This window comes from Natator depressus, chromosome 8 (assembly GCF_965152275.1).
Source record: "Natator depressus isolate rNatDep1 chromosome 8, rNatDep2.hap1, whole genome shotgun sequence".
NCBI lineage: Eukaryota > Metazoa > Chordata > Testudines > Cheloniidae > Natator > Natator depressus.
Window position 1 is genome coordinate 55,230,288 of NC_134241.1, and position 14,246 is coordinate 55,244,533.

Consider the following 14,246-nt stretch of genomic DNA (forward strand, 5'->3'; position numbering starts at 1 on the left):
TGACCAGAGAGATTGAAGTGTTCTCCGACTGGTTAATGAATGTTATAATTCTTGACATCTGATTTGTGTCCATTTATTCTTTTACGTAGAGACTGACCAGTTTGGCCACGCTTGCACACACAGTCAAAATCATCTCCCAACCTTCTGTGGATTTTATTTTATTTTTGTTGGTGGCTGTGTGCTATGCTACTGACAAACCAGTAATTCAGGTTAGCAAGTTTTCTCACTCAGAATTTAGGAGGGATGAAGTGAGAGAGAGAGCCATCAAATGGTGTTATACAGGCTCCTGAAAGTGGGAGTAGTTTGGAAAAGTGCAGAAATATGGCTAGCAGAGTTTATGGCATTCTCTGAAGGTGATTATAGGCACTGGGAGGCTTTTGGAAAAAGGAATAATGTGTGTGAGGAGAAAATGAATATAAGTACATCACACTTGATTCTTGGCAAACAAATTTCTCAGACTTTAGTTACGTAGCAAATGTGTACTTAAAAATGAATACAGCATAAAATTAAAAATGTTATAATCACCTGATGATTTCCCTCTTGTTTGCGTCTCAATTATATTCTTTCAGCCTTCTTGTTCTAAGACTACCAGTAATAAAACAAAGGCATGCAGCTTGGCAAGCTCAACACCTTCCTCAGAGAAAAGGAACTGGGTGAGTAGTGTCTAAAACTTTTATAAAAGGATTATGTCCAATATCTTTTCCCCCTTAACCATTTGTCTATCTTGTTTCCAATATAAACTGAGTTTTAGGACAGGACTATCTCATAATCTGTTTGTATAGTGACTAGCACAGTGGATCTTTGATCTAAGGAGGGATCTCCAGGCACTACTGCAATATAATAAATAATTACCTTACATACAGGTACAATGGAAACATAGTAGAAATGTCCCTCTAGGTGTCTTGGATATATTCAGCAGTACCCATTATTGACCTCTCTTATCAGCAATAGGTATTGTTTTGTATGTTCTTCTCTCACACATGTGCAGGCATGCAACAGTAGAGAGTAGGGTTGCCAACTTCCTATTGGCACAAAACCGAACACCCTAGCCCCACTCCTGCCCCGAGGCCTCGTCCCCTGCTCACTACATTTCCCCCTCACTCGGGGGCTCATTCTCCCCCACCCTCACTCATTTTCACTGCGCTTGGGCAGGGGGTTGGGGTGCGGGAGAGGGTGAAGGCTCTAAATGGGGGTGTGGCTCTGGGTGGGGCCAGAAATGAGGGTTCAGGGTGCAGGAGGGGGCTCTGGGCTGGGGCAGGGAGTTGGGAGGCAATGAGGGCTGGGGGTGGGGATGAGGGGTTTGGGGTGCAGGAGGGAGCTGTGGGGCTCCGGGCTGGGAGGTGGGGATGAGGGATTTGGAATGTGGGAGGGGGCTGTGGGTTGAGGCAGGGGGTTGGGTTTGGGAGGGGTGAGGGCTCTGGGCTGGGGGTGCTGGCTCTGGGGTGGGGCAAGGGATGAGGGTTTTGGGGTTCAGGAGGGGGCTTCAGGCTGGGGAGGTGGGGTTGAGGGATTTGGAGTGCAGGGGGGGCTGCAGGTTGAGGCATGGGGTTGGGGTGCAGGAGGGGATGAGGGCTCTGGGGTGGGGACAGGGATGAGGGGTTCAGGGTATGGTAGGGGGCTCTGGGCTGGGGCCAATGGGAATGAGGGGTTTGGGGTGTAGGAGGGGGCTGTGGGTTTGGGTGGGGCTCAGGGCTAGGGCTCGGGGTTGGGGCACGGGCTCTACCTCTGGTAGCTCCTGGTCAGCAGCAGAGTGGGGTGGGGCTAAAGCAGGCTTCCTTCCTGTCCTGGGGCACTGTGCTGCACCCCGGAAGCTGTCAGCAGGTCCGGCTCCCATTTTAGTGTGTCAAATCTTTAAACTGGTATCTGCTAACAGCTTGAAATGTGTACTTGGTGGGCATGAGATTCATCAATACGTTGAAATGCACATGTACTTCAGCGCTTACGTGTGTGTGCCTGTTTGTTGTAGGTATCTTCTAGACTAATACATAGCCTTATTTCAACAGGTAGCTTTGCATATACATACAGACTAATGTATTATCATAATACATATCTCTCATGCTATGTATTGTATTTTCCTAATAAAACAAGTTCTTTTTTGTGTTTTTTTTTTTTTGTTTGTTTGTTTTAATACATTTGAATGATACAAAAGTAGGATAAAAATTTGGAGGGGTGGGGGTGGAGAAAACTAATAATACTTTTTGTAAAACCCAGGATTTTTTTCAGTTTAAACCAACTTTTACCAAAAGCAAAGGGGCTTATATATAATGTACTAAGGAAAATTGTTACAGTTTTAACTACACTAGCTTTTTTACCAAAGCAAACTTTTGGTCATTTTAAACTAATTTTTTACAATTTTATTATATAATTGCAAAATTAGTATTTTTCTAACTTAAAAATACACCCCACAGAGCACTTCTTCAGAAAACGATGAGAGAAGTTCTATATAACCAAAATTAAGGCTTTGTGAGGGTAATATGGTATATTCTGTGATTCCCTAGTGAACTTGGTATGCTATTAAATTTAAAACTTCTGCAACTTAGCAGGAAGGAGACAAATAATAACGGCCCTATGCTATGTAGGAACCCAAGACAACTGCATGCCGTTCTGGTTGCCTCATCTTAAGAGGGATGTATTAGAATTGGAAAAGGTTTAGAGAAGGGCAACAAAAATAATCAGGGGTGTGAAACAGATTCCATATGTCTATCAGCAACTGCAGAATTTATTGGTCTGATGAGATTGATAATGCTGACCACATCTTAGTCTCTGCAGGCTTCCTTTTGTAGAATAAAAAGGTTACCAAAATTCAAATTTTCGAACCAAAAATCGATTAAAATTTGAAACCATTGAAATCTTGAATGATTTGAGACCCTGCCAGAGTAGACTAATAGTGAGTCCACCTGGATGAACTTCAGAGCCCTGGTAATGTATGCTGCTATGACTGTTGTTGGTCCCAAAAAAGAGTCAAGAAACCCTGGATCTCTGTTCATATCTTAACCAGCATTGAACAGTGTCCTATGACTTCTCTGAGAGGTGATATGGTCATGTATCATAAGCTAAATAGCACTTATAATAAAGTAATACGTACTGATTGCAAAGTTTTTGTGGAAGCCAAAGCCATCGTACTCAAGGAAGCTTCTGCCAGGAGCAGTGTTGCTTCCTTTTATCAACACATGCATGACCTTATTGATGAGAGAGGTCGTTCACTTTGTGCAATCTATTCCAGTTCTGGTTAGCTAATCAATGCAGAGATGGAGTGCATGACAGGCCGGAATGACTGCTTCAGCCTGCTGTTAAATGCACCCCCAGTTTCTTTGGACCCTGACATTAAGTCTGCTGCCGAGTTGACCTATTCTGCATAAAATGATCTTTGCCAATATACTGTTGTCAAAATCTACAGAAATATGGCATCAGGAAACTGGAATTTCTGCAGAACTGTTAAAAAGTGCTGGACCAGCTATTCTTTTGTGACTGTACACTGTTCAGTATCATCTGGGGAACAGAGTCAGTCCTGTCTGGCTAAAAGATATTTTATTGATTTGGATATCTATAGGCAGCAAATGACTTCTTGGCATTACTTTTATTTGTCCAAGGGAAAGTGTTTGTTTGCTTCTGTCTTGTTGGCTCAGGCTGCTGATTTCTTAAGGAGCAAGAGAAGAGCACAACAAGCTGGCTTAACTGCAGCCATTCCACAATGGAGAAAATCTTCACAGCATACCAGTTTACTGAGAAGACATCAGATTTCAAGCACTCCATTCATGTTGCACTTTTAGATGTTGGGACCACGTTTGACTCTGTCTAGGAGTCACTTTGGCTGATCTTAAAACTTGCAGGCCTCACTGAAAAGTTATGTAGAATGTTCCATTTCCAATATGACTGTTTCTTGCAAATGGGAAAAGAACTACATTCTTCCAGATTAGGTTCGGCATCTGACAAGGATGCATTGCTGCCCTAGAACTCTTCAGTGCCACCATCATGATGTCTGGTCAAGCATGCTGTCTAAGTCAGTGCAATTTAGGCATATGCTTTGATAAGAGCCTCACCGTTGTCAACTTTCCTGATGACATAGCACTAGTTGCTGAATCAGTAGACAAGCTAGTGGCTGCACTTAAAGTCCTGGAAAGTTCAGTGGCAAAAGTCAGCCTGAGAATTAATTGGGGTAAAATCCTAATTTTTGTGGCTGGCGATTTTGAACATGACTGAGTGGTCATCCCCTTAGCTTCTAGGGCCAACAGCAAGGTTGTCTGTGATTTCATCTACCTTGTCTCTGCTGTTGATAACCTGAGCAGTATCAAGAAAGAATTCATGCAAAAGTATCCGCTGTAGTGGGGCACTTCATCAAGAACATTTTGCATAAACCAAACACAAGTGGGGAGATGAAGCTGAGGCGATATAATGCTTCAGTGGTTAATATTTTGACCTAAGGGACTGAAACATGGCCCCAACTATTAGGACTAAAGAAATTGGACTCCATTCAGACGAAACATCTCTGAATGATTGAAAACCTCCAATTGTACAAATTTAAAGTCAAATGAAGAGATCAGTTTTCTAACTAAACAGGTCCTGCTCTCACAGTCACCCAAAGCTCTCAAAGGTGATTTCGTCATCTGCTCTGAATGCCTACTATCTTCCCTGCAAGAATCATCTTTGACTTAGCCAATGAAAGGAAAATGGAAGAGACTCCCTGGAAAGCATAAAACACGATGGGCGGATGGCTTCAACAGACACCTGTACCTCACAGGCATCCTACTGCATAATATGTCAGATTTGCTTCTGTTGTCCCGGTGACTGCATGAGAACTAACCTCATAGGAGCCCTAGTCATGTGATGTTAATCAGAAAAATGTATGCGAGTGATTGGGGAATCATTTTAAGAAAGCCACAATTGAGGAAGTAGCCCATGCTGGTTTAAAACAATGATCTGGCTTGGAGGAAAAGTGAAGGCATATATATATATATATAAATAAAATAGAGAGAGAGTATTAAAAACAGATGGAATAAAGAGGAAGTTGATAGTCATTAATATAAGCCATAAATATAACTTGCTTTCCTTATCAATTTTCTACAAAGGAACACAAGAAGAAATGTTAATAAGGCAGAAGTGTTCAATAAATATTTGTTCTGTATTTAAAGGAAAAAACTGATACATAGTTTCAACATATGGATAACACTTTCCATTCCACTGCTATCTCTGGAAGATGTTAAATAAAAGCCGCTAAAGTTAGACATTTTAAAATCAGCAGGTCCAAACTTGCATTCAAGTTAAGAGCTGGCTGAGGAGCTCGCCGAACCATTAATGTTAATTTTTTCGATACATCTTGAAGCACTGGGAAAGTTCCAGAAGACTGGAAGAAAGTTAATGTTCCAGCATTTAAGAAGAGTAAATGCCAGAAGTTGGGAATGGGCGACAGGGGATGGATCACTTGATGATTACCTGTTCTGTTCATCCCCCTCTGGGGCATCTGGCATTGGCCACTGTCAAAAGACAGGATACTGGTTGTAGATGACATTTGGTTTGACCCAGTATGGCCGTTCTTAAATGGGATGGCCAGGGTCATTGTAGACCTGTCAGCCTGACATTGATCCTTGGCAAGATAATAGAGCTGTTAATAGAGTATATGATTTGATCAAGAATTAAAGGAGTATAATATAATTAATGCCTATCCACATGAGTTTATGGAAAATAGATAACAACTTGATTTTTTTTTAAACGAGGTTACAAGTTTGGTTGATAAAGACAATAGTGTTGTAATATATTTAGGCTTCTCTAAGGCATTTGACTTAGTACTGCATGATATTGATTTTTTTTTTTTTTTTGTGCTAGGTTTTTTCTAATGTGGCACACATTAAATGGAATAAAAACTGGCTGATAAATTTCAAAATGTAACTATAAATAGGGAATCCCCATTGAGCTGGTGTGTTTCTAGTGTGTACCACAGGGATTGGTTCTTGGCCTGTGCTATATAATTTTTTTATTTTATTTTATTTATTTATTAATGACTTGGAAGAAAGCAGTCATCACTGAAAGTTTGCACGTGACACACAAATTGGTGGTAAATAATGAAGTGGACAGCTCATTGATTTGGCGCAATCTGGTTGTTTGGTAAGCTGGGTGCAAGCAAACAATGTGTTTTTTCTTTCTCAGCCAAATATGATGTCCAAGATACAGGCCTGAGTAATGGGCAGAATGGTGGTATTGTTCACAGAGATTGAGAAGGGAGTTGGGGATTAAGAGAGAGCTCTGTTTTAGTCATGTTGAACTTGATCTGATGGCTAGATATTGATTATCTGGGGGAGAGGTCTGTTGTAAGCGGATGTGTATCCTACAAACACTACAGCTGCTGTCGTGCTGTACTACTGTAGTGTAGATGCTTACTACAATGATGGAAGGGATTTTTCCATTGCTGTAGTAAATCCAAGAGGCAGTAGCTAGGTCGATGGAATATACAGTAGGAGATTAGGTTGACCTGATTGTGCACAGGGACGAGGTCTGATGCTCCATTTGTACAAGGCCTCCACACTAGGGAAACTTTTAGGCTGTTGCTAACTTATTCAGGCTCATTGGAGATAGCAGTGTTGGAAGCCCTAGTCTGGATGGGGTGCTGGCTACCACCAGCACTTTAAGACCGAATACTGTGGATACATCTCTTTTGAGCAAAATTACATGACACCGTACTTAAAGTCCAGCAATGTGTGGCAATCTGTTGAATTAGGACTTCCAGTGTTAGTGCCATTTGTTAATTCCAGTTCAGTTCAATGGTGGTGAGTTCTTGGAAAACTTCCTCCAATGTAGAGAAGACTTCAGAACTTTTACTCATTTCAGGAAACTGTTGAAACTCTGTTTAAAAAAACCGAACAACTTTCTGATGCTGGCTAATATGATTGTGACCAAACAGTGTCAAAACTCTGTTCTAGACTAGATAGAAGCTTCTAGAAAACAATTTGGATAACGTATATTCTTTATCTACTGGTTTCTTTGTAGAATATAGGATATGCATGTATTGTAAAGATCTGTAATCAGTTATACTTTGTTTCTCTTTTGTAATCCAGGTCTGTTTGTATGCTGTTACTCACTTGTTCCTTGAGTTTTCTTAAAATGCAACAGAATACAGTGAAGCAAATACATTGTAATGAAGCAGCTGGCCAGTTTGAGTTTAGCTAGTAAAAATGTTAATGTATCCAGTGATAGGTCACAATAACACATTCTTTACTGAGTTTTTTTTTTTTTATTTTACTGCAATTTAGTGGTTCCTGTTAAAGTTTTTAACTTTTTTTTTAGTTTTTTCAGAAATCAGAAGAGACAGGAATCTGTAACATAAGAGGACAGCTAGAATTTCAAAGGTAAATGCTTGCTTTGTTGCTAAACATAACCATTTTTGTAAAATATCAACAGGATAGTGCTTAGTATTTTAGCAAAAATATTGGATTTTTTACTTGTGCGGTGATAGAGAATTGGGCCTTAACGGATAAAATATTTCCATTTGAATTCATGAATGGACTCTGCCTAAGTCAGTCAGGTTGTGATGGTAATTAAGAAATGAGGTCCTTAAGATTTTTTTTTTTTAAATTCACTATAAACTTGTGCTAAACAAGAGAAGAATGACACCCTTCTGCTGCTCGCTGGAGATCAGGGACAGTGTTATCCTCCTCATTCTGAACAGTGGGCTTTGTAACGGAAATGTCTGTGTTGCATGTTGTTGTTCTGTAGACGTCAGCAGAAGTACTGGGCATGGAACAAAAGCAAAATGTACAGTAGAGAGCCATAGTGTAATTTAGAGGAGGATTTTGCATTAAGTATAATATCTTTCATTTTCCATTTTTGTTAGCCCCCAAATCAATCCAGTTGTCCTAACTCGATGCTTCAAGTAATTTTCAAGGTTACAGGCACCGAGAAATCAGTCAAGTTGTGTAATGGCAAAGTGCTCTTTTGACTGACTTGTGAATTCATACCTTAAGTGGATTCCTCAGTTATTGTTGACTAAATGTTTATACTCTTATGATAACTAATGGATCTATTAGGATTTCTATTAACTACATTTTCAGTGGTTTTTATTGGTCTCCAGTGGAACAATATCTGACTTTATTTTTGAACACGTTGAACTATAATAATTTTAGCATATCTTGGGGCTCATTTGCAAAAGGGGCATCTTTTTCTCTCCCCCGCCCCCTTTCAATTTGTGCTAGACAAAACTTCGCTTTTGGCTACCCCTAGCATGACTGAAGCATGGTGGGTGACTGTCACTGTGTTGAACACAGATGCAAAAAGCGTTATGGGCATAAATATTTCAAAATTATTACACTAATGTTGCATCATTTTGTTTTTTAATAAAAAATAAAAAGACTGCTACAGACATTTTGCCATGATTAAGAATCTCTGTTCAGGCTGAAATTGCAGTGCATGCCGTAACTAGACTTGGGTCTCATCTACTTTATAAGTACTACCTGATTACTACGCTATTCCCCACAGTGCAGACAGAACCTGAGGGCTATATCCTTGAATTTCAGCAAGTTCAGCTCAGGTATATGAACAGCATTTTAACCAATCTTGCCTATGCTATAAGACTGAACAGTGTCTTAACAATGTTGAGGACACTGCAATATTGTAATCATTGTACCAGGCTGGTACAATGTAGACAGTGACCCTATGTTACCTTTTTTTGGTCAGCAAATTAAGAAAATTATGCAAGATGTAAAACCAGTGAGAGCAAAGCATGTCCATGAGAAGCAAAAATATCTTCCCCCTCTTCCCCCCCACCCCCGAACTCTTTTAAGGGATCGATGTTGTCCTGAATTCAGAGTAAATTAATGAAATTTCAAATACTTAGCAGTAACTAGCTGGGTGAATAAGTACAGTAACAGTCTAGTTCAGGCTTCTCTTTGTTTGCTGATTTCAATCACGCTAAGTTATATTGTAACTTTTTCTTTATAATGTAACTTCCATTTATGTAACATTTCTGCAGATTCAAAGGACATAAATATGTTGAAGAGAAGAAACAAAAGCAAAGTTCTTATGTTCCACAAGGCACTGTTGAAGGGTTCCAAGGAGAGTCTTCAAATGATAGCAAAACAATTAGTGCTGTTTTGACTCAAACTGAGAAGCGAAAAAGGATATCTATACAGTTTAAACATAATGATGTTAAACATGGAAGAGAGAAAAGCCAAAGCGATTCTGGTGTGGTCCCTACTAGCAGGGAAAGCTGTAAAAAAGACCACTATTTTGAGAATGATGGAACAGGAGGGAAAATGGTGCGGCATAGTTTTGCAATCCAGAAAGACAAGCTGAGGAAGAAGAAAGAGAAAACTGAGCTCAGCAAACTAAAGGCTAGAGTTGAACAAACTATGTTGGAGAAGTTCAAGGTAGCTACTTCTCCTATAGACTTGCTAAGTAAGAAGTTGCATGGATCAAAAAAATTGAGTGATGACTTCAGAATTCTGAAAAAGCCCTCAGCCACCTTTCCAAAGACTGCAGGAGATGGCAGTTTCCCCACTAATATGTCACACACATCATCGAAGACTTGTAAGAAGAAAGAACAACTACAAAACTCCAAAGAACTATCTAACAAAAATCACCATGATACTAAACATATACCATCATTTTATTCAGCTGCAACATCTCAGGAATGGCAGTATCTTAAAGAGAAAAAACAGCATCCTGATTCCAGCAAAACTATTAGTAGTTCAAGAACTGAAGGAAGGACCTTTGAAGCCATACCATTACATTTAAGACAGGTAAAGTAATAAAATCCTGGACAAGTTAGTAGTAGACAAATGTTGTTTTTTTTTTTTTTTTTTTAAAAAATGGTAGTTTCTAGGTGACAGTATATATCTTCTTCCTCTGCTTATGGAGACGTAGGCTTAAGTTTGGCCACAACTATGAAGAATTTGTTGATCCCAACCTCATTTATACAAGACACTTGTCTACTTTTTAAAAGCATCTTAACATGTTTTTTGTATCATTATGATTGTGCCAATTTTAAATATGTACTCTCTGCTCTTTTCTATATGCCCACTGCATTCTTTACTCTAATACTACTGCAAAGATAGTATTTGAATAGAACATTAATTTAAACAAGTTCTGTTTGTGACCTGACAATAAAATTAAGGTTTGTCATCAGGTAGCAAGTGCTTGCATTCTTATACATGTCTTTCTTCTGGCATCATTTTTCAACAGAGCTCTGAAGTCCCATGCCCTTCTGCCTCCCATCAAGCCATTCAGGTTACAGAGACAGACCAAGAGGTTAGTGATATTTCAGTTTAAACAACTGTATCCTCATACTGCACTGTTGCTATGCCACTTCCATTCCTACTGGCCCTGGTATCTCTTTAAGTACTAAAAAAATCCAGTTAGAGTTTGTTGCACCTGTCAAGGGCTTTATGAAACAAGTTTACATGGTACAACCTAGTTTTAGACTTCTTGCTTCCATGTTGGAAAGTGGGGTCAGAATATTTGGTTGCAAATCCCACCAATTTTATTTCCCAGCATCCCTTTACTTTTTTTGTAAAGATATAGAGCAGTGGCATTCAACCTTTCCAGACTACTGTACCCCTTTCAGGAGTCTGATTTGTCTTGAGTACCCCTAAGTTTCACCTCACTTAAAACTACTTGCTTACAAAATCAGACATAAAAAAGACAAGTGTCACAGCACACTATTACTGAAAAATTGCTTACTTTCTCATTTTTAACATATAATTATAAAATAAATCAATTGGGATATAAATATTATACTTACCTTTCAGGGTGTAGTGTATATAGAGCAGTATAAACAAGTCATTGTCTGTATGAAATTTTAGTTTGTACTGACTTGGCTAGTGCTTTGTATGTAGACTGTTATAAAACTAGGGAAATATCTAGGTGGGTGGATGTACCCCCTAGAAGACCTCTGTGTACTCCTGGGGTTTGTGTATCTCTGGGTTGAGAACCACTGAAATAGAGCAATGTTCCCAAAGGACTGTTGTTAGCAGAGCGCTTTTGGTCTCTGTAGTAAGGAACAGATCAAGCCTATTAACTACTGGATAGAAATGTGGTCACAAATGGAACTTTTAGGCCATACCTTAGACTTCACATATTTTGGATATAGGCTGCAGATGTTCATACTCTTAAATTTGCTGCACTAGTTGAAAATTGACTAAGGCTAAGAACTGCACAAAAACAGCAGCAGTGATACCAAAGATGCTTGTTCCTATCAGACAACTTTTTTAAAGCGCTTACCCACCTCTTATTTTATGTATTCATGTTTTACAATAGATGCAAATAATAGAAGACTTGCATGCTGCTCGTATTGACAAAAAGATGGCTTTGCCAGTCGTACAGACTTGTGGAGAATTGACAAGTATGGAAATAGATCTTCCAGAAGAGAATGCAGATATTCCGGCTGGTATGTCATCTGTAAGGTTGTCAGGAGGTTCCTCTGCTTTCTGCTTCCACACTTACAATATTAAAAGTAATAAGTGATCTAAGTAAGGAATGCAAAAGAATGAATTGCTATGTGTTCTCTTTTACAGCAACTACTACTTCTGGTTTGAACCTCTTGATAGTGATTGACACCAACATAATGATTAGTCACCTTCAGTTTATCATGACTTTGAAAACTAGAGATATACCAGGTATGTGAATGCTTTTATAGCCCCTATAGAAGAGGAACAATCAACAGGTTCATGTGTTTGTATAGTAAACTCTTCAGGCTATGGACAATGCCTAACACACTGTACTGGAATGTACATAATGGAAAATAACTTCGTACGTATTGAGGCTAAGTCTCAAACACTGGGCTCCTTAACAAGCTATCCAAATCCCACATTTGGACACTTAGATTTTCACATGTAAATGCCTGTTTGTGAGAGTCTAAATTCAGAGTGTAGGCTTCCTACTAAGGAAACTGACATTTGAAAGCAGAGCAGTAAACTTTTTTACAAATTTTAAACTCCTCTGTATACATAAATTTTAGGAAACCTTGCCTTCTAAAAACCCCCAGGTCTGGTTCTATCTGATACTGGATGCTATAGAAAATCAATAAGTTTTTTTACCTGGGGTAAGGGCAGAATAGGGACTTAAGTGTTGGATCCATTATTAATAGTAAGTATTTTGCACTTCTATTGCACCTTAATACAAAGATCTTAAAGCACTTTGTTTAAACCTCATAACACAGCTGAGGGCACAGGAACAAATTTAAAAAGTTGAGGTCCGAGTTATATAACAGAGCTGAAAATAATACATCTGGAGTTCTGATGTCCAACCCCGTGCTTTCAGTACTGCTTCCTAGTATGTTGTTGAATTCTAGGTCTGTACTGCTAGAGGAACTAAGACAGCAGATACCAGCATGTTGGCATGCACCAGTGAAGTCCATCAGGGTGCTTCTGACATTCTGAGCTAATGAACACTGATTTATAATGCAAACCAATTGGAAACTTAGCCCCATTATGCTGTAATGTATGTGGTGTATTTCTGATCATGTAAGTGCCAGAGATAAAGAATGGGGCCAACGTATATAGCATTGACAGAATAGTCATTCACTTTCTAATGTATTCATTGTGTGTCTAGTATATTCCAGTTTTAATGACAAAGTTTAGTCCATATTTTTAAAGAATCTTTTTAACCATGTTCATTGAAAATGTAAGACATTAAAACTTTTGTCTAGTGTCCATAGCATTTATCGCTGATATAGTGTTGTTGGATGATGGTCTTTGCAAACCATTGTTGCCTTTTATTTATTAGATTATATATAATGACAATCATTTGTGAACATATCAGTCTTTCCTTTTCCTCTACGGCTCTGTGACTTTATTTTAGCATCAAGCATCACAGTGTGGTATTCACTGAGTGGCAAACAGCATGACGGGATTACCACAACAATTATGTCAAAATATGGTACAGTAAAGTGATAAAAATTGTTTACTGATTACTCCTCAACTTTGCATGTCATCACTTTTAAGATAACCCATTGAATGAGTGTTTATATTGAATTTAACATTAGGAAAGCTAACTTCTGTTTAAAAAAATAAAATAAAATTAATCCTCCTGTATACAAATGAAATGGGTCTTGCCCAGTAATGCAGAAATCTGCTAATACATACAAACCTCAGGAACTATGTTCACATTAAAATGGAACCTACTGTAGTTCAATTGGCATTTAAAAAAAAAAATTGTTTTTTCTAGGCACGGGCAGACTTGCACTGATAATTCCTTGGGTGGTTCTACAAGAACTGGACAACTTGAAGAAAGGCAAAGTACTACAACATGTTCGGCACAAAGCTGTCCCTGCAGTTGAGTTCATCTATACTTGTCTCAAAAACCAAGATTCAAAGCTGTGGGGGCAATCCATGCAGCTTGCCTCTCAGAAAATATGTAAGCTATGTACATAGTTACATTTATTTCTGGGTTAAGGGTCCTCACAGCTCTACTAGTGTGAGAATCAGCATCTACTTCTGGGCTTAATATAATCTTCACTTTTACCTTTGCAATTTCCCTATTAAAATTGACTATTATTCGCTATGGGCCTGATTCTCCACGCTGTCGCACCAATTTTATACTGTTGATTGATGTCAGAGTTATGCTGGCATAAAACTGGTGTAATGGAGTGAAGAATCACGCCCTATATATTTCTCTATCTTTTGTGATGGGTAGGTGTTGGTCTTCTGATAACTCAGAAAGATCAGCATCACCTATATTTTTTCAGCATGAACCCATCAAATATACCTTAATCAGTAGTAAAGGATTTTTTTTTAATAGATTTACTACATGGGTAGTTTATAATCAAAACTAGTACTTCATTCCCTACCATGTTATCAATAAACTTATTTGTTACAGCGTTCTCAATTCTAGCTGTGTCTCCATTTTATAAATAGGCTGTGGCGAGTTACTTCATCCTACCAAGCTAGGTATGGCTTGCGTGTCTTCTTCAGTTGGTGACTACTGACCTAGTTGATCAGAGCTCTGTAAGCAATTTGCCTGAAGTTGCACAGCAAGAAAGCAGCAGTTTCTAGTAGAACTCAGGGGATTCCTGGGTCCCAGATCTGTACTTAGACCACACATCTCCCCTTCGCTTGACCAAATAGTGTTTGAATACAGTATCTTAATAAATATATTAAGATATTGCTTATGAAGCCTGATTATTTCTGAATATATTGCCATTGTGTTTGCTAAATTTGCAGATGGATTGAGTGATGAAAACAATGATGATCGTGTTTTACAATGCTGCTTGCAGTATCGGAGTCTTTTCCCTCAAGCTTTTGTCATACTGTGCACGTGAGTTA

General features: G+C 38.9%; 1 protein-coding gene across 3 annotated transcripts in view; it reads left to right on the forward strand.

Annotated features, from left to right (window-relative positions):
• The window catches only part of SWT1 (SWT1 RNA endoribonuclease homolog), a 62,958-nt gene that overhangs the window by 5,443 nt on the left and 43,269 nt on the right, over nt 1–14,246 (forward strand). For all 3 annotated transcript variants that reach the window (XM_074961133.1, XM_074961131.1, XM_074961132.1), the window contains exons 3-10: nt 570–653; nt 7,276–7,337; nt 8,957–9,725; nt 10,168–10,233; nt 11,242–11,371; nt 11,499–11,600; nt 13,150–13,338; nt 14,145–14,238. In XM_074961133.1, coding sequence (XP_074817234.1) covers nt 570–653; nt 7,276–7,337; nt 8,957–9,725; nt 10,168–10,233; nt 11,242–11,371; nt 11,499–11,600; nt 13,150–13,338; nt 14,145–14,238 — 1,496 coding nt within the window. The remainder of the gene's footprint in view (nt 1–569; nt 654–7,275; nt 7,338–8,956; nt 9,726–10,167; nt 10,234–11,241; nt 11,372–11,498; nt 11,601–13,149; nt 13,339–14,144; nt 14,239–14,246) is intronic.